The sequence below is a fragment of the Gavia stellata genome, chromosome 4 (genome assembly GCF_030936135.1).
Source record: "Gavia stellata isolate bGavSte3 chromosome 4, bGavSte3.hap2, whole genome shotgun sequence".
Classification (NCBI taxonomy): domain Eukaryota; kingdom Metazoa; phylum Chordata; class Aves; order Gaviiformes; family Gaviidae; genus Gavia; species Gavia stellata.
The window spans coordinates 10,187,330-10,208,922 of NC_082597.1; the positions used below are offsets into that span (position 1 = coordinate 10,187,330).

At 39.1% G+C, this 21,593-nt stretch overlaps 1 protein-coding gene across 1 annotated transcript in view; it reads left to right on the forward strand.

The window, feature by feature from the left end:
- SEMA3A (semaphorin 3A) overlaps window positions 1–21,593 on the forward strand; it is a 167,324-nt gene that overhangs the window by 61,743 nt on the left and 83,988 nt on the right. The window contains exon 4 of the mRNA XM_059817251.1: window positions 6,637–6,756. Within this exon, the coding sequence (XP_059673234.1) occupies window positions 6,637–6,756 (120 nt within the window). The remainder of the gene's footprint in view (window positions 1–6,636; window positions 6,757–21,593) is intronic.

Genomic DNA, 21,593 nt, shown 5'->3' on the forward strand with positions numbered 1-21,593 from the left:
ACTGACATGCTAAAGTGTTTGCAGGATCTAGCTGAGGATCGATCATCTGTGTACATGGCAATCGCATGTATTTGTTGCACTAACACTCCAGAAATATTTTCCTTGAAGCAATGCTGCTGCATGCTGGAAAAGAGACCTAGCCGATACAGACTGAACTGATCGCAGCTGGCAGTAGCCCACTAGCAAAAGAGAGAAGTTAAAAAGCTCCCTGATAAGCCCGGAACTTCTTTCAGCATTGTGATAAATTTGAATGACAGCAGTAATATCAGGGATTACTTATTCTTCATGGATATCCCTGACCTTGCCACTTGAGAATTCAACTAATTGGACAGAAGAAGAAGAAAAAAAAGTAAACATATTAATTAAACTCATGTATGGGACTTTATATGGAAACTGTCCATCCACTTTGATTTGAAAGACAAAACACGTATTTATTTTGTTTGTCCAGCTGCTAGACGATAGCTTTAAATCCCCTTGTCCATCCAGTTTAGACAAAACCTTCTGATATTTTAATCACTTGGGAAGGCTGAAATAAAGGAAGAATGTATTACAGGGTCTGATCCTTATCTGGATTAAAACAGCAGAAAACTGTTGAAGCTAATGATACTGTAATGGATTATTTAGCCTTCTACTTACTGCTCTGCATAATCTGGCCATTTGCATTTGCTGTAATATCTGAGAAGCAGTGTGGACATCAATGCTGGTTAAAAAAAAAGAAACAGCTTTCTTAAAATAAGGAGAAAAATCTGGATATTAGTTGGTCACAGAGACTTAACTTCCACTTAAAAAGATGTCATTAAAACCTCTTTGCTGTGTCAGTAATCCAGATCGAAGGATGTAAGTTCCAGGCTTCTGGAGGAGAGATAATTACTGGAAACTCATAAAACCCACCTAAATTCTGTTTTAATTTTCATACGCAGAGCAGATGTTTTGACAGATGGATGGTCTTTATTTTTGTAACTGTCCGGGAAAAGTCTGCATAACACAGCCTAATCAGTGTTACATATCTGTAGTGTTTGTTTTTCAGTCTTTCTGCATTTGGCTCCTATGCTTTTGGTTGCAGACATTTTCTTTGTAATTTATTTTTTCAGGCTAATCTCTCTCTGCATAAGCCCTTCTATCAATTTGATATATAAATATTAGAAAATTCTTAAAAAATAAATGTGTATGTTTGCTTAGTAAGTCAGACATACTGATCTTCATATAGTGGGTACCCTTCTGGAAAACTTAACTAACACTTTATCTTCTCTTCAAGACAGGCCCTCTGCCCTTATACGTAGTATATAATTTTTGGAATTTGAATTTAGAGTTAAGATCTCTGTCCAGACACACTGGACCTCTTTGACTTTAATTCACACTCTGAATGCAAGTGACAGGCTAATAATTTCTCAACTTGTTCTACAAGTAGGAGTTCAGTACAGCAGAGTTTGCAGTGGGTTGGTGCTGCGGCTGCGTTACCGTAGTGTGATGCAAGTGGTTTTAGCCACTTTCATGTCGATAAACTGTCAGCGTGGAGCTCAGGATCTGAACCCCATAACCTCCTCAGTCAGCTTGAGAGGAAGCGTAAACATCTATAATGTCCCTGAAGTCAAAATCTTTTTCTCACTCAGGAATGCCCAGTAAACTTCTGGGGCACTGTTCCTTCCAGGTGGCCAAAAGAACCTCTAACTCCTGTACGCAAGGTAGAATGGCTTCAGCTGGATGTCTTTGTGCCCTTATATGCCTAACTAACCCCAGGAAAGCCTGCAGTGTCTGCTTGGGCTTTGGCGAGGGGTGCGGTCCATATTCCTTCAAGCAGAGAAACAAACTGGATTGTGCCCCACCTTTGGGGTGAGAGCTTCAGCCACCACGCATGGCAGAGCCAGGACAGGTGATGAACTATTTCTTTGGCTGTGCTTTGGAGAATCTTGGCAATCATGTCATCACAGGACTGTTTGCAGAAGCAGATTCAGCAGTTACACTGTAAAAACATAAAAATGTAGCTATCTAAAGAAGTTTCCTCTGTCATGACAGAGCAAGAAAGACGTCACAGGCTATGCTAAAAAGTCTCAGACATGATGTAGGGGCTTAGCTGCTTGGATTTTAAGATAGAGGTACTTCCGTACAAGGCCAAAGGCAGAATCTACAGCTCTTGGGGAAACCTTATACCATTTATTGATATATAAATGAAGATTAATCCTCTCCAGAGGTAGGCAAGATAAATGAATGGGGGTTTTGAGGACTATAGTAACTCCCACATGATGTACCTAATTTTCTCTTTGAATATCTACCTCAATCATTCTCTACCATATGCAATCACTTATGCTTTCTGCTGTATGTATGTATATGTAAACTCAAGCTTTAGGGCATAAACCAGTGTTTACCTACATATAGAAAAGAAAAGTTTCCTGATATTAAGCTGCCCATTATAATAAACAGAATTATTAAGTGGAAGAATTTATAATGATTCACTATGGTGATTCCAATGCTGCTCCTCTTCAAGATATCTTTTCATAACCCATCCAAGTAATACTTTCCTGCCTACGGAGAATTTTGCAAACCTTGCATTCATTTTCATTCACATGATTAAGCTAAAAGTATTTTAAACTCCCACACCACCCTGTTTTCACATATGAAAAAAAAAAACCAACCTGATTTCCACCTGGAAAATAATTTTTAAAAGTCTAATTTTCATCCTTTGGCTGTTTTACTTGAGGAAGAACAATATTCAAAGGGTATGGATATGTCAAGAATATGTTCCCTTTAAACAAAATCCCTTTCCCGGGGAAAGTGAAATGGATACAAAGGTGCTGGGTGGCTGAACTCACAGGCAGACACATTCCCTGGCAATTTGTTCCTTACAGCTTCTGGCTCTGGGTTACTTCCTCTTCCTGCAGTGGTTATTTTCTCCCGTCTACTGTATTTTACTGAGATACTACATTTCTTTTGTTGTTTTTGTCTCCTTTCCAGTGCCTTACACTCTGAGATCACGTAGTGAAATGCCTTGTTCTGCTGGCACAGACCTTCACACTACCAATATAGCACTGGCCTGAGGGTCTGGCAAGGGGAGGCGCTGCTGCCAAGTGGGACAAGCCCGGTTGGAGACACCCAAGTCATTCCAGGCCTCCAGCCAAGGGGTTGGGGAGTTGCTTTGTAGCTGAGTTGATGTAGCCACCAGTGGCGGGACCAGCAGAGCCATCTGCCAGGTTTCACAACTGGAGGTGCCATTGTAGGAGCCTTGCCCTGAGGGCAGGAACAGGCAAGCAGAGACTGAAAATGGGAGTCAATAACCCAGGTCTCATGTCTCGTGGTGGACCCAAGTCGCCTCAATGCACACACGCTTTCCCTGATCAGAATATCTTCTTTGGCATACGTGTGTGCTGAGATGTGGAGTCTGAGTGAATCATTCAAAGCTGGTAAAGTTCTTATAAACTTACGGGAAGCTTTTTCTTCCCAGAGCCACATAAACTAGGAAAATCTAATGTTCACCATCACAAAGCAAACTCTTGCTAAGTTCAGAATATCAAATGCAAAGGTACAACATTTCCCCACATGGCGCTGTACCTGTGCAGCTGTACTTGAGCACAGTTAGACAAAGGAAGGAATCCGATTACCCTGCAGTTGAAATCAATATGCCTGTTGCTATTGTTCCAGGGAGAATAGCACCGTCTCCCAGGCAGGACAGAAACTTCACTTTGAACTTCCTGAGTTGACAAGGGCTTAAATCAGAACTGTAACTTTACTTTGATGTCATTTATTGTGGTTTAATACCCCTCTTTATTTATTTTTTTACAATCATGTAAAATACATAAAGAAACCTAGTCTGTTAGGGAGGTGTATGAGAATTTACTGAATAGACCTTAATGGTTGCTTTATGCAGCTATAAAACACAGGGAAACTATAAGAGCAGTCTGAACTGGACTAGGAACTTTAGATGTTATATAAATTTATTTGTCATATTCAAAAGTTTATTGCTGTAGGTATTTACCTTCCCCATTGTTTAACTAGGTTGTGTATTTCTCAGACATCTATCGTAAAAAACATGTTGTACAAGGAATTAAGGAGAGCTTAAAAGCAGGGATGAATAAGCCAAATCTGCTTTTGGAAATACATTATAAATCCAGAGTAACTTTACTGGTATTAACGCGGTTACACTACTATCAATTCTGAACACCTGAAGCACATATATGGCTATGATAGGGTTAATTGCCACCCCACCCCCACCCCCGACTAATCTGGAATAATTCAGTGAAGCTGATGATAGAATTTTACTTAATTTCCATCCACAGAAATCAAAGAAGACTCTGCCCCTAAACTAAGTAGGGTTTTCCGTCTCACCTTTAAAGTATTAGCTATCTAATACCTTCTTGCTGTATATTATAGATAAGCAGCTGAACAGTATTTAGCGAGTGCATATAGAGTCACAGGTGGTGTGTTGCTGTAAATCAGAATAACTCCTCTGAAATCAGCACAACCTCTTTTGATTCACACTGGCTGTGGACCTAGCCCAATGTACTCACAGCATTTTGCAAAGGTATGTGTCCAGCAGCCTCTAACATTTCATGTTCTTCAGACAGGCAGTTTTTAAAAACTTTAACAAACCATAGTAGTAGACCACAAAGACATTTTTTAAATCATGATACATCAAACCAGTCAAGGCAAAGCACAGTCCTACTGAAACAGTGGTGTGATTAAATTTGGCTAGATACAACTCTAACTGAGAAAATTCTGAATTATTTAATAATGTACAAATCATTGGTCAGTTTTAAATTATGTAGAGTCAAAGTCAGATGCTCCATCTGAAACACAGAATATCAGAGTTTAAGAAAGGATCTATTTCAATTTTGTTCATTTTTAATGTTACATGAATTTGCAATATTTGTCCATTTTTACTCTTGCAGGCATTGCATTATTAACACACTTTCATGGTTTTTCCATATTTCTTTTACTAAAAGGAACAAAGGACAACAGCATTAAGAATAATATCAAAACATACATTGTAATTTTGATGATTTGTGCCAGGTATTTGCTCAGTAGTCTACCACTGTGACAGTGGAAAGCAGTCTGTTGATACATATAATAAATGTATGTTCATGTTTATATATGTGTGGGAGGAAGAATACGTATGCACCAGAAATTGTGTGTGTTTTTATTAGGAAAGGTCAGAATGGAAAGAATTAAGAAAGACCCCTGGTAACATCCATCTCTATTTCTTTCAATTTCCTGTTGGATTACCTTAACTATCTCTATGTTTCCTCGTCCATCTCAGTTGGAAGGATAACTTAAGTTATCAGCAGTAAGCCAAGGACGTAGTAAGATTCTGTATGCTTTTCTCCGGGTGCTCTTTTTGCCATTATCTGTTATGCAAATAAGCAACAAAATTGGAAGACCAATGTCGTTTCAGTACAGTCCTTTATGTATATGCACAGTATTTTATCTGTGTAAGTTCCCTGCTTTTCCCTGTGGTGGCCTAAGGCATGTCTCAAATTGCACATGCATTTTCCTGGCAGAGCCATTATTTTGTGTTTGAGAGTATCTGGTTTAATTAGTGAGCAAGTTACAGAGAGACGGATGATGCCAGTCAATGAGATTTCTGTGGAGACTGTAGCTCAGGTGATGTTTCTGTGGGCCCTGGTGTGCTTGGAGAGGTACAGTTGAGTGCTGTACCAAAAAAGTAATCAAATATGCATAGAAAGTTTCCTTCATTTTTAACACAAACTTTACTGGAAATAGTTATTTTATTTCAATGTTCTTATTTTTCCTCAAATTTGAAATCTGTTATTTGTAATTGTGTCAGTAGACTGCTTCGCAGGCATTGACATATTTCTTTTCATTGTTAGACCTGACTGAAATAAAAATATTAAACAAACAGAAAAAGTTGACATCTTGACTATCAGGTTAGACATTTCCATTTTAATAACATTAGGCATTAATAATGGCATTTTTGTTAACAGATAACAGATAATGTGTGTACTAGGGACTGTTAGTGTTGCTATCATGTTTTTAATTGCTGAGAAATAGAATTACTCATGATGGATAATTTACTTAGGTAAAAATTGTGAAGTCCAAGTCTTGCAAAGCTTGTATTCTAGGGGCTGTCAATAATTGCATTAAAGTTTAGCGTACGTATTCATCTTTGTAAAACTGGCCCCTAAACATGGACAATGGGGGTGAGGCAGCATTCATATTACTGTTAGAAATGTTAAAGCAATGATTTGTTTTTCATCAACTCCTTCCATCTGGCCCATCTTTCTTCTAATTGTTACTTAATTGAATACAAGCAAACAGTTGGTCCATTTTTCTTCATTATTTCATTCTGACACATTTCTATAAATGGGTTTTGTCTTACAAACATGGCAATAGCATAAATTACAAAGATGAAGTGTGTCTGAAACAAAAATGAGGGAATTTTTTGTGTAATCTTTTCTTCAGGGGTGGATGCTTTATTAAATGGCAACCAAAGATATTAAAATGAGAACCTAAATCAGGCTATTTATTAAATGCTTAGCAATAAGCAAGCTTAAAAACAGCATGAAATGATCACACTTTTAAAATCTGTTCATTCAGCCATACATCCCTAACATAGAAGAGCTCCCATTAGTCATAATCACTGAATTAACTTTGTGGATACATTTTTTTTTCCCCTTTTCTTTGCAGAGAGAATGTGCTAATTTCATCAAGGTGCTTAAGGCTTACAACCAAACCCACTTGTACGCCTGTGGAACAGGGGCTTTTCATCCAGTCTGCACCTATATTGAAGTTGGAAGCCATCCTGAGGTAAACTATCTTAAAACAGTATTTTTCTTTTTTCCTCTTTATAATCTTTAGTGGTGTTTAGCCGCGGCGTCTTCCTGCCAAAATGCTCTCTCAGTGGTTTCTGTGGCTCGGTGAGTGGATCTGGTAGGACCTGCTCCTGGATCGGGTGCTGACGTGCTGACTGATAAATCGCAGCAGAATCTGTACTTTTCTCCCCTACACAGCATCTTTTCCTCCAGGGCCTTACATAAATATGAGTAAGCCCATTCTGCCCAGTTTATGAAGTTAAGAGCACTCTCTTTTTTTGGTCAGGACAGATCCCAGCTATAAGAACTGTAGCTCAGCCTGTGTGCTTATCCTGGGGCCAGCTCTGTCCTTTATTCTCCTACCTGTCAATACAGTCTGACGCTGTGGCAGCTTTCTCCCAGCTGGGAATTAAAATAGTGTCACACATTCATAAATCCCACTTCTCAGATTTGTCCTAACACACTGACAGTTTTTCATATGTGACCTAAGTTTTGCTTCCTTACTTTTTAGTGAAAAATAAATCACTTTTCCTCTCTCTTTTCCCCTATTTTTTTTAATCTGTGGCTTGCTGATTTTTGCTTAGTGTTGCAGAAATCTTGCAGTAGCTCTTGTACTGCTTTGTCTGTGATCGTCATAACTAAATAGATAAGCATGGTCTTCCCTGGTGAAAAACAGTATCACTCTCAGAAAGCAACAGGACTATGCTGGTTTTCCTGGCTGAAGATTTGGCTAGAATGTCTCTGTGCTCCATTTGAATACTTTTTTCTCTCCAGAAAAGCCAATCTTTTATTTTCCCGTTAGGATGAGTATGTAATATAAATTAGTCCATTTTACTTTGTTTTCAGTCTGGCTTAGCTGCGTATTGCTCGATGGACTGTTTCAGTTTAGCAACCAGGCTCTTGATGTGTTTTCAGCAGTCACTGATTTATGGATATGTTTTATTGGTGAATCCATAGTTGCGTTACTTGTAGCTTCTGTGATCTTTGAAGAACAGCTCTTTCAAGTTATCTTATGGTTTTGCAATTCAGGTTTGCAGATTTCCATGAAAATAAAGACATCATTGTTAAATGAATGAGGACTCAGTTATTTAAAAACCAGAATTTCTTCTTGTAGAAAAATTAACAGACCTTTTGAGTGTTGACTTTATAGTCTGGCAACCTGTTTTCCCTACAAAAAGTCTTCTGATATTTGAAACATGAATCTTTAAAATGTTCTAAATGTAAGGTTTTGAAGGGATAAAGGAGCTGCAATGTAGAAAGGTTTTTTTCATATTCTTTAATGCTTTATTCCAGAATGCATTCTTGGCAATTAGTGTCTGTCTCTTGACCACACACAGTATGTCATTGCTTACTGCATTAAACAGATTCTCTGCTTCCTGAGATCCATTTGGGAATTGGTAGACATATTAATTAACTCTAGTTCCGTAAGATATGTGTCAATCAATTCTTGGCTATCTGCCAAGTGAATCTATCTTCAGAGAGATAGCTGGTATGAGGTCATTTACTTCTACATTTGGCTGTTTTATGACTGTACCATAAAACTAACACACACTTTATCAGGGATTTATAGAAAGGATGATCAGAGATGAGAGGCCAGATCCAACCTTGGTTTAACATTCTGGATTTTGAGACACTTGAGTCAATGATGTGTTTGGCCCTGGAGCTGAAAGAGGATGTTTGTTTTAGCTTCTTTTTAGCAGTCCCTAACTATCAACAAGATCTAAACTGTTGCATTTTTGGTCATTTATGCAGTAAGTTTGTTAGTCCCCGTGTGCCTGAATCATTCTCCTGACCCTTGGTTTCATTTTCGCAAACCCGGGAAGTCCAGGAGTATGTTTATCTGAACTGCCTTGGACAGTGTTAGTTTTTGATTGCCTTTTCATACTTAAGCTATGGGTGGAATCATCTTCACCTGCCCTTCCAGTGGTACGAGTTTCTGTATCCTCTGGACTGTCATGCAGGAGGGGTCACTGCCTTTTCAGCCCAGGTCTGGCCATGCAGAGAAAAGGGGGGCAGGCGGGAGGCAGCAGTCCCCACCTCTTCTCAGGCTTTGACAAATCTGACGGTCAGCCTGGGTCCTGTCCCTTGCAAAGGTGAAAATCAGATGAATAAATTACTTTATTGGGTTTGCAATGAGAAATAATCTAGCCTGTTTCTGTGTCTCAGCTAGAGCCTGCTCCTTCCTTTCCCATACCACCCAGCCAGGAATTTCAAATGTGCATCTCCTCCCGGAGCAGGGGGAAGAGGAGGGTGCTTGATTGACAGTAGCTATTAGAGACACCAGGAATGGGGGGGGGGTTACAATATTAACCCCCACACCCCTGCACACTGTATCTGTGAGAGCCAGATGGTTTATGTTGTCATGTCAGACAGCAGCACTGGAAGTGTCAAAGGGCCATTGCTTCTGTATCATGTATCGTTTATACCTCCCTAGCATACTAAAAAAGGTAAAAAGTATAAGTGAAGGCAAGTGGTTGATTTTGAGTTAAAAAATTGCCATCTAAAACATTTCCTGAAGATTCATTTTCTGCCACAACACTTGTGGAAAATTAACTGACTTCACCATCTGCTTATTTATTTTTCAAGCACTTAGAGAGGTAAATGTGAACTGATTAGGGGAATAGTCAGGGAATGTACCTACTGTCTAATAAGATTGCTTGTTTATGTGAGCTCTGAATATAACCCACCTGCCCGAGTCTGGTGGAGGAGAGGAAATAAGTGTGTGCCAAACTGAAGAGGATGGAGAAGGGAAATTTAAAGAAATGAGTGGCAAGTGATAGAGGAGACCCTGGAAGCAATTGGAGCAGGCTGCAGGAGGCTGGAATATGGTACAATTTTTATGATTGGGGAAAGGAAATAAATTACTTTGTGTGACAGTCATAAAGTAATGGGAATATGAATTGTTATATCTGTTGAATATCTCTTCAATATGAAGCAGCGTATCAGAGCCTCATTCCGTACTTGAAGAAAACCATTTCTAGTGATGAAACTAGGCAGGTCTAATTGAGTTTCATGAAGTACAATATCAGAAATAATAATAAAAAGGTAAAAGGATATGAACAGCATGCTGTGCATCTGATTATAAATGATCTGCGCAAATGTATACAACCTAATATGTTGTGAATTACATCACAGACTAAGGAGTAAAGCAGACTGATCTTTGCTTAAATTCATTCCAGATGTGTAAGTGAATAACCACAGTATTTAGAGAGACGAATAAAGTTAATGTTTGAATAGACTTTAAGCACGTAAGCCATGAGTAAGCAGGAAAGAACATATTTAGAGAGACCGTAGCATGTGTATACACAGAAAATACCTGAGGAGAGCCTAATTTAAAGCTTGAGATCATCCATTGGAGAGGCTCTGTTTGGCTCTGAATGGGGCAAACTGGCTCATATGAAGATGTCTGTATTGTACGTGCCCGAGTTCGGGTGACATGACCTAACACAGACACCTACACCAACTTCAGGGATCTGGGGTTAGGCAACATGTGGCATTCTCTCCACATAACGCAATATAATACAAGAAACCAATTACCAGACAAAGCAAGAAAGTAATTAGTAAAGCTATGTTCTGCTCCCACTGACTTCTGAGGAAACAGGATTGGATGTGTAGGAATGTTGTACTTAACGGTTGCAAAATTACACAAGTCAGATCTGTGCTTGAAAGGAACAAATCCAACTGCAGGGAGACGCAGAGGTGCATTAAACCCACTAGAAAATCACGACAGGATGCAGAATGCACCTGCCTGTGCATGCCTGAGCAGGGGGAAGGAGCCCTGCTCCCTTTCCCCAGGGCTCCGTTTGGGGTACTTTGTGTGAACCAGCAGGCAACAGTCCTGTTTAGGAAAGAACAGGATTTTCCATTTACTTAACCCTTACATACAGGTGGAGGTATAGAGAATGCCCTGTAGAACCTTTTTTTAATGCTCAGACAGACACTACAAGAGCTGTATGAAATTGTTTGCCAGATCCTCAGCAGGAATACATTAGGGTTTCTCCAACAGAGGTAAATCAATAGATGCTGTTTGAAGGACTAACCCGGCTTCTTTTATTGTCTCCTAATTCCAAATTTCTTGATATTGTCCAACAGATTAAAACTAATTTTTAACTGGATGAAATTAAAAGATCTGGGATTGCTTTACTTGCAGGTTATTTCTCATTCTTAATCAATAAAGAAGCTCTAAATTTAGTTCAGATTTATGATGTACATAAAACATTAAGTTATTGCATATGAAGTTACATAACACTACCACCTGTAACATATTTGCTTTTTCCGGACTCTGTGTATTTTAAAAATATTTGCTTCAACTCATTAAATTTTGCTGAATTATACTTTCCACTTTTTTTTATCCCTTCTGTACTTCACATTAGAGAGGTCTAGAGTGCATTTTCTAAGTAATGGACATTCTGTTTTGATACATTTATGCATCTGTCTTTTTTGTCTGTCTGTATATATTACATATATGTACATAGTGATGGAAGAGCAGTTTTTTTCCTGAGAGAATGATGCTGAAGGAACACATTACTTGAAGGACCAGTGCTACTGCTGGTAGAAAACATGTTGTGTTTCATTATCTAATATAAAATTCAGGGTGAAACATTGACTTCAACAGTAGCAGATGTTGCATAAATTGGTCTAACTTCATTGAAGACAGCAGAGCTGTGTCAGTTTACATCAGTTAAGATTCTGACCTGTGGTTTTTAAGTGAAACATTTGAGCAAATGATTTTTTAAGTTAAGAATCACCTCAGGCTAATTTGCTTTCCATCTAATTAATTACACCTTTATATGGCATTTATATGCTTACCAAATATATAGAGGAACTATGAAGGAAAAGGATAGTGTTAAAGGATCATTCTCATTTGTGATATAACATTTGTGATATATACAATTATTTGTGACATAAGCATCTAAGCACCACTATAATCACAAAGAAATCCCAGTAAAGGAGGATCTAGTTTACAGACTGTAACAGCCTATTTTAGTTCAGAGTATCTCCAAGTATCTCACAGGGTCAGTGGCCAAAATCACAAAATAAAGGGGTTTGATTCCTCTGGAGGCTGCTGGGTCTGCAAACCATCATTTCTGCTGCTCCACATTGCATCGATTTCCAGTCCCGTAGGCTACCCTGTGTGAAAACCCTTTGCATAAAATCAGGCGTTTCACACATGTACAATTGTTAAAAAGATTAAATCTTGCCATATCTATAACCTTCCTAGCATTTTGGAAGTGTATAGTTTTATATACAGTTATATGTAGCTATATATAGCATTTAATTCTTTCTCCCAGCCATAATTCACTATGTCATTGGTTGGGAAGGGATATGCTATGGGAACTTTCCAATGACCTGAAGACAGTATTTACAAGAGGAGTATAGGAAAGGGAAGAGAACATGACAGTCCTTTCTCATAAAACAATCTAAGCGAGTCAGTTGTTCTGGTAAGGTCTGACAAATATTTCTCTAAGGAAACCAGGATGTGTTGTTGGAAGCTCTACACATTTTTAAGAACCGTCATGCAGAAGCGTGTATTTCTTACAGGCCAAGTGCTGTGTCCCAAATGGTACCTCTTGCTATGTGGCATTATCTTGTGATAAAGTTACAGAAGTGGAAGGTCACCGTAAAGAGGTAACCTGATTCCCATTTAAAAGACTTTTTGAAAAACTCCATAAACCACTTTGTAAACAAATATGAATCAGGTTCATGGTTAAATGCTATTATTTATGAAGGCCTGTCTTTGAATACACTGCAGATCTCCTTTGACTTTAACTGTATTTTGAACACTTGTTTGCTAAAAGAGAATTTAAACCAGGAAAACTCAGATTTTTCAAAACTTCATCCTGTCATCTCCAACCAAAATATAATTCCAATAAAAATTTATTTCCAGAGTAGATCTTTTAAAGTAGGACTGTTAGGCTTTATGTGATAATTTAGCTGTCGGAATAGTTTAATTTATGAGGTAAACTTCTCTCAACTGAATAGCACACATGGCAGCAATGGTTGACATCTTTCCTACCCCTCACTGTTGGGAAAGTCTACACAGCTGCTATGGATATTTCATCCTCAACAAAGTGAGACACTGAAGGCAAAGATTTTGAAAGATATTTTTTTCCAAGCATCTTATTTTAACAAGATAAGAATCGATTTCCTAATACAAATTACAATGCGTACTAAACTTTTGATGTAAACCACGCAGTTAAAAGTGTAATACTTTAAATTTGCAGCTAGTGTTCATTATCCTGACATATTCTGTTAAGAAGGACATGCCTTTATGACAGCTAAATATTTGACAACTAACTAACTGATCCATTTGATCTTTCATTTACCAACGTAAAGGTGTATTCGTAAGAATAGGACTATTCCAAATCATATGCATGTGAAGGGTATGGCTCAGTATCTTAAAATTCAGATGCAGTACAAATATCATTTTTGGGAGGAATGTGTTTAACAAAGGGGTCATGCTTTAATCACTGACAGGAAATGTGAACATCGTAGGTTTTCAGCTGTCATTTAATGCATTCAGTCCTGCCCTGGCATATTTCATAATTACACCTAAGCAATTTGGAATCTATTTATGTCTAAAGTGACAGAAAGTCAGTAATTATGTCTGAGGTTCACTCTGAGATTTACAAGTTGAACATTTACATGCAGGAAATGAAATCAAGTTTTAAACTATCATAAGTCAAAACAGTGCGATTGGTTATTTTATTTCTTCACCTTTATTCCTCAGTCTACAGACTTAAATAGTTTAGGCAAAATGGAAGCAAGGTTCCTTAGTAAGTCATATAGAGGAGAGGTGTAAGAGATGATGAGAAACAGAACAAAGACATGGAATTTACAACCACAAGGGCCATTTGTTGCACAGCAGAAACCGCTAATGAAACCCCTATTATTATTCAAGTCTGATCAGTTCAGCTATTCAGCAACTAACTTTTGTTTAGGACTTGACAAATATATCCAAATTGCTATGGCAGGCCTCCCAGTTTATTCTTAAGTACAAAAAAAAAAAAAAAAAAAATTAATTCCAGAACCATATTACTTTAATATTACTTTATACATATGTTTTAAAGAAAATGTAAATGAAAGTCACTCCACAGGTGATGTTCCAGCACTCTACAGTTTGGTTTTGATTGAAAACTTCCCCGAGATGAGAGAGAACTGGTAAGGATATGGTCTGTAGAAAGCTGTGTTTCCGTGGATCTGGTCTGATCACTAGAGACATGCGATGACACAAAATGAAGCTTGGTAGTAGCAAGATCCTTCATATTGTCCTCCACTGTTAAGAAAAACAACTCACAAAAAATAGTTGTTAGCACAGAATTTTTTTTAGATTTTCTTAGAGCAAAAAGACTCCAGTGTGAATGATAGTGTCAAATTTGAACACCCTGCCTCCTAATGAGATGAATCTATGCACTAGCACGCTTCCATAGAGATAACTGAGAGGACCATTGTTCCCTCACCGTACATGGCTTTCTCCGTCTGTGGCTCAGAAGTGCTGGTTGATTACAGTGGAGAACTGTATACAGTATGCCACAGCTGAATGACTTCCATGAATAAGAAACTAAAGCCAGTCAACATATTCATTAGGTTCGAAGAAATGAGTCTCAGAACTGTGGGAAAACTTTTGTTTATGCTGCTGGAGGGGAGGAAAAAAGAGTGAGATAGAAGAGACCTCCATGGCAGTAAATTCGCAGAGTGGAGCGTGTACACGCGCACATGCAGAACCGTTGGGTGGATTTTCACTTATACCACATGCAATGTCTTGCTTTGTGAGTCCATGTCTTAAAACCATGCGTAACTTTGAATATGCTCAGATAATGAGTGATTCAAGTTAAAGACAGTCTTAGGATCTGGGTTTAATTTCTTTTTTTTAAAATGTGGGGTGTTTTTTCCTAGTACTAGTTGTCTTCAGTGGAGATCTCAAGACTTATACTGGTGTAACTAAGGCTGGGCTTCGTTTGTATAGTCACAGAAAAAACATTAATTTCTAGCATTGTTAGAGTGATGACTCAGAGTTTTGTGACTGCTTTAAGAAAATTAATTTTAGCGATGGCTGCCAGAGGAGCTGAAAATACACCCACTGTTTGCATTTGGACCTTCATTATTTCTCCTATCAATTAAAGGATGTTATAATGAATTATTTATTTCCACAATGTAAATATTCCCACTGGCACATGATTACCTTACTTTACCATGAGATGATACAGTTCTCCTAATTCATTACAGATTTAGATTGTACTCTTAAGAGAGATGGCAATCATATGAAGATGTTGATCCGGTTTTCTGGGTGGGAATATTGTGTTCATTCATCAACAGAGCCCATAATGTTTCTAGTAGCACGGAAGTTCTGCATTTGCCTCTTGTTAGAGTAACAATTGAAAACATTAACCCAACTTCACAGACATGCAACATATGCAAAATTTCATTCACACACCTCCCGAAACAAAAGACAAGTATGGCTGAATCCTTTGATCTCTCAACGAACATGGGGGAGAAAAAAAAAAAAACAAAACACAAACCACCATCTGTTGGGAAACCAATGTAATAAAACCAGTGGAAAGCCAGCCTATAGCATAGACTAATTTAATTGAGGAAATGACTTATAAATAGAATTATTTCTTGATTTAGAGGCGCAGGAGGAAGCAAAACTGAAAGTAGGAGTTACCAAGCACAGATTTGGATAGATGAGCATCAGAGCAACATTATTCATTGTGAGATCCACGTCACAAAGCTCCAGTTGACAGGGGCTGACCTCATGAAAAAGAATCACATTTTAAGTGTGATTTCTGCAGCTGAAGGAAATGACTGTATTGTGTTTGTAGCTCAGCACAAACATCTTGTCAAATAGGCTTTAAACAACCAAGGTTGCGATGCAGCAGGTTTTAGCTGTGGGTGATGCACCACATGCAGGCCACAGGGCTGTGAAATGCAGAACAGCAAACTAACCGGAGTTATATTAAATATTCAGACATGAGGATCTAAACAAGAGCCTAATGATGTTAATCAACTTCACTGGACTTTGTCTACAATTTTATCAGAGTTGATGTGTTGTGAAGTGCCTTTCAGGCCTGATTTTTAAAGGCTGTAGGATATATTTAACTGTCAGAAGTTACATGCGAGTCTGAAAACACTTCCTATTTCCATGCTTTCAGACCAACCTAATATTTATCCTTTCTGCATGTTCATGTTTGTGGTGGGTTGACCCTGTCTGGAGGCCAGGTGCCCACCAAGGCCCTTCTATCATGTCCCTCCTCCGCTGGACAGAGGAGAGAAAATATAATGAAAGGCTCGTGGGTCGAGATAAGGACAGGGAGATCACTCAGCAATTACCATCAGGGGCAAGATGGACTCGACTTGGGGAAAATTAATTTCTTGCTAATCAAATCAGAGTAGGATAATGAGAAATAAAACCAAATCATGAAACACCTTCCCCTCACCCCTCCGTTCTCCCCAGGCTCAACTTTACTCCTGAATTCTCTACCTCCTCCCCCTCAGTGGCACAGGGGGGACAGGGAATGGGGGTTGCGGGGCCGCTCCTTCCTCCACAGGAGAGGACTCCTCACACTCTTCCCCTGCTCCGGTGTGGGGTTCCTCCCATGGGAGACAGTCCTCCACGACCTTCTCCAGCGTGAGTCCTGCCCATGGGCTGCAGTTCATGAACTGCCCTAGTGTGGGTCCTTTCCACAGGGTGCAGTCCTTCAGGAACAGACTGCTCCAGTGTGGGTCCCCTGTGGGGTCCCAAGTCCTGCCAGCAAACCTGTCCAGCACGGGCTCCTCTCTCCACGGGTTCACAGGTCCTGCCAGGAGCCTGCTCCAGCACGGGCTTCCCATGGGGTCACAGCCTCCTTCGGGCATCCACCTGCTCTGGTGTGGGGTCCTCCATGGGCTGCAGGTGGATATCTGCAGGGACCTCCATGGGCTGCAGGGGCACAGCCTGCCTCACCATGGTCTTCACCAGGGGCTGCAGGGGAACCTCTGCTCTGGCACCCAGAGCACCTCCTCCCCCTCCTTCTTCACTGACCTTGGTGTCTGCAGAGTTGTTTCTCTCACATATTCTCACTCCTTTCTCCAGCTGCAATTGCTGTTGCACAGCAACTTTTTCCCTTTCTTAACTATGTTATCCCAGAGACGCTGCCACCGTTGCTGGATGGGCTCGGCCTTGGCCAGTGGTGGGTCTGTCTTGGAGCTGACTGTCATTGGCTCTATTGGACATAGGGGAAGCTTCTAGCAGCTTCTCACAGAAGCCACCCCTGTAGCCCCCCCCACTACCAAAACCTTGCCATGCAAACCCAATACAACGTTGTGTGAGCTTAGTGGTACATGAGCATGGTGACTGGCCTGTGGTTAGCCCCAGGAAGGGCCCAGACAGGCTGTGTATGACCATTTGTGCAGGCTGCTCAGCAATGATGGAGAGGTTCATGCATGAGCTTCTCCCCAAAACCTCCTCTTGATGTTGCTTCTGGCCATAAAAGCCTCACTCATTCAGAATTCCCAGAAAAGGGGCATTTCCGCAAAGGAAAGATGAGAAAACTCATGAATTTAAAAGCAATCTTTCAAACAGATTCAGGAAAGAAAAAAGTCACTTTCCACAATGGGAGGCTGCCTTGGTGTGCTTCCAAGCTCCTTATACATCTTTCTTTCATCAACAGCTGCATTTGGCATGACAAAACTGGCTTCTCCACAATGATTAAATCTTATTTCTCCTTTGATAAAAAGCAGAGCAACTGCAGGTGAAGCTACTATTTCTGTGAGTAAACAGCAGTACATCGGTATTTCCAGCGGTTGCCTGGTGGAACAGGAAATAATTGTTCTTCTCTTGCTATCTTGACCATCCCCATTTTTATATACAGACTCATATTTATGTGAAAATACTTTCATAATACTTTCCAGATGCCTCCTTGCCTTTACAAGGTTTTGAAACTGATTTTCTTCCCTGCCCTGTGTTATATAAAGAGTATCTCAAATTTGTTACTAAGTATGTCCAAATCACTAAATTCCACTATTCCGTAGTTCAGTAAGAAAATAATGCTAAGCATTGATGCTTTGATTAGAAATTAGTACTTTGCTTCTTAAGAAAAGAACTAGCCAAACCATGTAAGAAAGCGAGTAAGAATTAATCCCATATATGCCATTCACACAGAGAAGATGGCTGCAAAATGAAGGATCTCAGCAAAACAAGAGCAGATACAGTTTAACCATTGTGTCACTTTCTAACTTTGCCTAATACCTTTACAAAAGATAAAGAAAATGTTTTTTATCAGTATACAACCTTTCGTCTTTTTGCACCACATGTTTTGCTGGCATAGGATGACACAGACAGATTAACAATCAGGTATTTCAAGATATTAAAAGTCTGACAGAAGAGAAAATCCTTCATCCTTCTTTAAACAATGTTATGTGAATATGACACCCAGTACAGTAATGTATGCTTGATTGCTGCAATAGTACCTGTCAGCAGGAAGAAAATCCAGTTTTAGGAATGGGTCATGGCTTAGACAGAGATTGTATTTTGTGTAGGGAAGGAACACGGGACTGTGCATAAAATTATCTAAAAATAACAGACAGGAAAGCGGTGCATAAGCATAAAGAATTATCTTCCTTATACATTAGTCCATATCTTTTGCCATGAAGAGTTAATCAATTTACTGCCGAAAGACTGTGGGAGATTAAGAATAGTACTGAAACAGGCAGTGTTTTAAATATTTGTGCTTGTCCCATATGCCTACTACTTGTGTGATGCTGGAAATCTGACTAAGTGATCACAGCAACTCTTTCTGTCCTAAAAATCTAAGAATAAAACCTCTTGAAGTCAGTGGGGGGAAAAAATATTTGCTATTCCATTCATTCTCAGTTCTAGCTTACGTAGTTTGTAACAACTTGCTTTCTGTTTGTGGCACTCGGTAAGTCTGTTTGCTGGCTCCTCTTTGAGCTCCTGAGCATAAACCGTACAGAATCTCTGTGTCTTCCCTCAAATACCATTCCTGTGAGGGAAATGTACGGTGCCCTTCTGTTCCCTTCTTCACCTCTCCCTAGCTTATGTAAGACGAATAATTTAGTGACTATGACCTGACTCAGATGAAATACATGCCTCTGACTCGTTCATGCCTGTGCGGACTTTGAGTAAATTAGTTATTTCCTAAGCAACTAATTTCATTGGAAAAGGGTGAGTAACTTTCTACCATTACTTGAGAACTCAAGGAAAGATGAGCTAATACCTGCTTTTTTCTTTCTCTTCAGCTTCTGTGTTATTTGCTGTAGACAATTCACATATGGTTATTTTTATTTATTCCCAGAAGGAAACTTTGTTTTTCAAAATGTGGTTTTTCTTTAGCTCAGTGAGTCAGAAAAGAATGTGAGAAACACATTGGATGAAAAAACAGTCACCACTGGAAAACTTGGATAAAAAGAGATATTGTGCAGAATGAATAAATGTATCATGATGAATTAATGCCTATTAGACTTGGCGGTGACTTGCTATGTCATCTAATCTATTCTAATTTGTGTACATCTGCAGTCATCTACAAGTCTGGACTGTCTTCTCACCTGTGGTGATATAAATCACAACTAGAGATTCTTGCAGTGCAGCATTAATTTGCATTTTAATTCTTTCTTCTACAAATACTGCACGGCTAATCATAATTATATACATTGTCCAGCACTAAGCAACTATCTTCCTATTTAGTGTATGTATCAAACAGTTCCAGAAGAGCTGTCATATAACTTTTCCCTTGTATGATAGCATGTATTTTAGTTAAGAAATGTTACCTGATTTATGAAAATCTATGGATTCCTTTGAGTTGCAACATGGTCACACTCAGGGCGATATGTTAATAAACATTCGCGACTACATAATCAGATGAGAACCAATACTCTCCATTAATGAAATACGATCCATAATGAATCTTGCATGGGAGTGCTAATAACTACCTTTAGGTTAAAGTGCTCAGATGTCACAGTATAACAATATCTGTCTTAGACGTGTATCATTACAGCAAAGTAATTAAAGGTTACTTAGCTGTTAAATGGTTACCTTGGAGGAATTCTTCAATAATGTGGCTTCAAACATGCCTTCACAATGAAATTAATTAAGCAAATTAAATATCAGCCTTGTAGTAATCTATTTTATGTGCAGAATATCTGGCATACAAATGTATAATATGATTGGTGGCAGAAAGCCGAGGAGTTGAAGATATGCCCATTTGTTTTTAAAACTAAAACAATGTTGGTTGTTCTTATACGTGAAATAATGTCTATGCTATTGGGTCAAAAAGAACGGTGACAAAACTGCTGAAGAGAAATGGAGTATCAAAATGATCATGTGCTGCATGAGTGCAAAGCTCAAGTAGCACTGCTCAGGATGAGAGAAGTATTAAAATTCACTCGTTCCTTTTCACACCTCTGCCCTACATGGAGTTAAAAGCCTGGTAATGAGTGACTAGAGTTTTGCTAACAGCTCAGTCTGACTCATCAGAAGGGTGATTTCAGGGATTACTAGCTTGCTGCCTTCTTCTGTATTAAATATAAACCACACCAGGAAAGTTGAGCAAGTGGCTTGATCTCGATATAAACATTTCTCATCACCCGTTCAAGTGGGAATACGACATGGGCAACACCAGTGACAGAGTGGAGCACTGCAGAAACGAGAGAATTCTTTTCCCCCCATGATTTCCATGCTGGATTGAAAGCTCATTACATAGGTTTTGACTTAAAAAATAATATCCTAGCATTATGCAAACTGGCAGTGACAAATACACAGTATATTCTGCTTTTTTCTTTGTTTAAAGAGAAACAATCCACTAGACAAATAGATCATTCATCTGAGACCTTTTCATATGTAAGCAAGAAGGTGTAAAGTTCAGATCTCTGCTGTCCTCCTGAAACATTGGCCTTGCTCCAGGCAATGACATTATTCACATACCTTAAGTTTACCTTTATTTAAATGTTTTGCCTGATCATGTCTTTTGACAAAACAGAAAAAAAGAAAAAAATAAAACCTGTCCCATGCCGCAGAAATCTTTGCTCACAATACAGCTAGGAAAGTATTGGCAGAAGAAAAGGAAAGATGAAGAATTCTTGATAGAAATCTGCCTTTTTCATGCAGTGGTGATACCATCTTATCGGTAATATGCAAAGCTGCTGTACATTTCAGCTGAGGATGACACCAATGTTATGGGTTCTTTGCCAGTCCTCAGGCTTCTGCCCAGGCCAAGTGGTTTGGCCTTAATTGGTTTTACTCTCTGCAATTCAGATTTCCTGAAAGATGAAGCTTCAGTCATTGTCATGTGAAAATGATCCCATGTCCCCGGGCCAAAAAAAATCCCCAGACAAGCTAAATAGCAGTGATGGAGCTATCTGTCCACTGAATAGTCTTTAGATGCCCTTCAGAGACCCTCTACGCACATAAGGGCCAAGCCTACACGAAGTTATAACAGATAAGTGTAAAAAAAAAGAATGAAAAGAGTCTTAATACCAGGATTCTCAAAGAAGTGGTTGGCTTACTGTGCTGCAGCTTCTCAGCTAATACAGATTTTTGCTTCCTGAGCACAGTAAAAGCATGTATACTGATTGAGTCAGTCTGATTCCAGCCCTGGAAACAGCTTTTGAAAGGAGATTAGAAAAAAACAGTCTGAGTCTAAGAGAGGAAGACTCTCTTCCAATGAGTTCTTTTGCCCTGAGGTATGACTTATTTTTTTTAATTATGAAGCAGTAAACATGTAATCAGAAAACAAATGGCATCAGTTACTTTTTCAAAGCAGTAACTCTCTAATCATTTCATCCTATACTTCCAGGTTGTTTGAAGTACAGAACCAACACAAAACCTGAAAGCGTTTT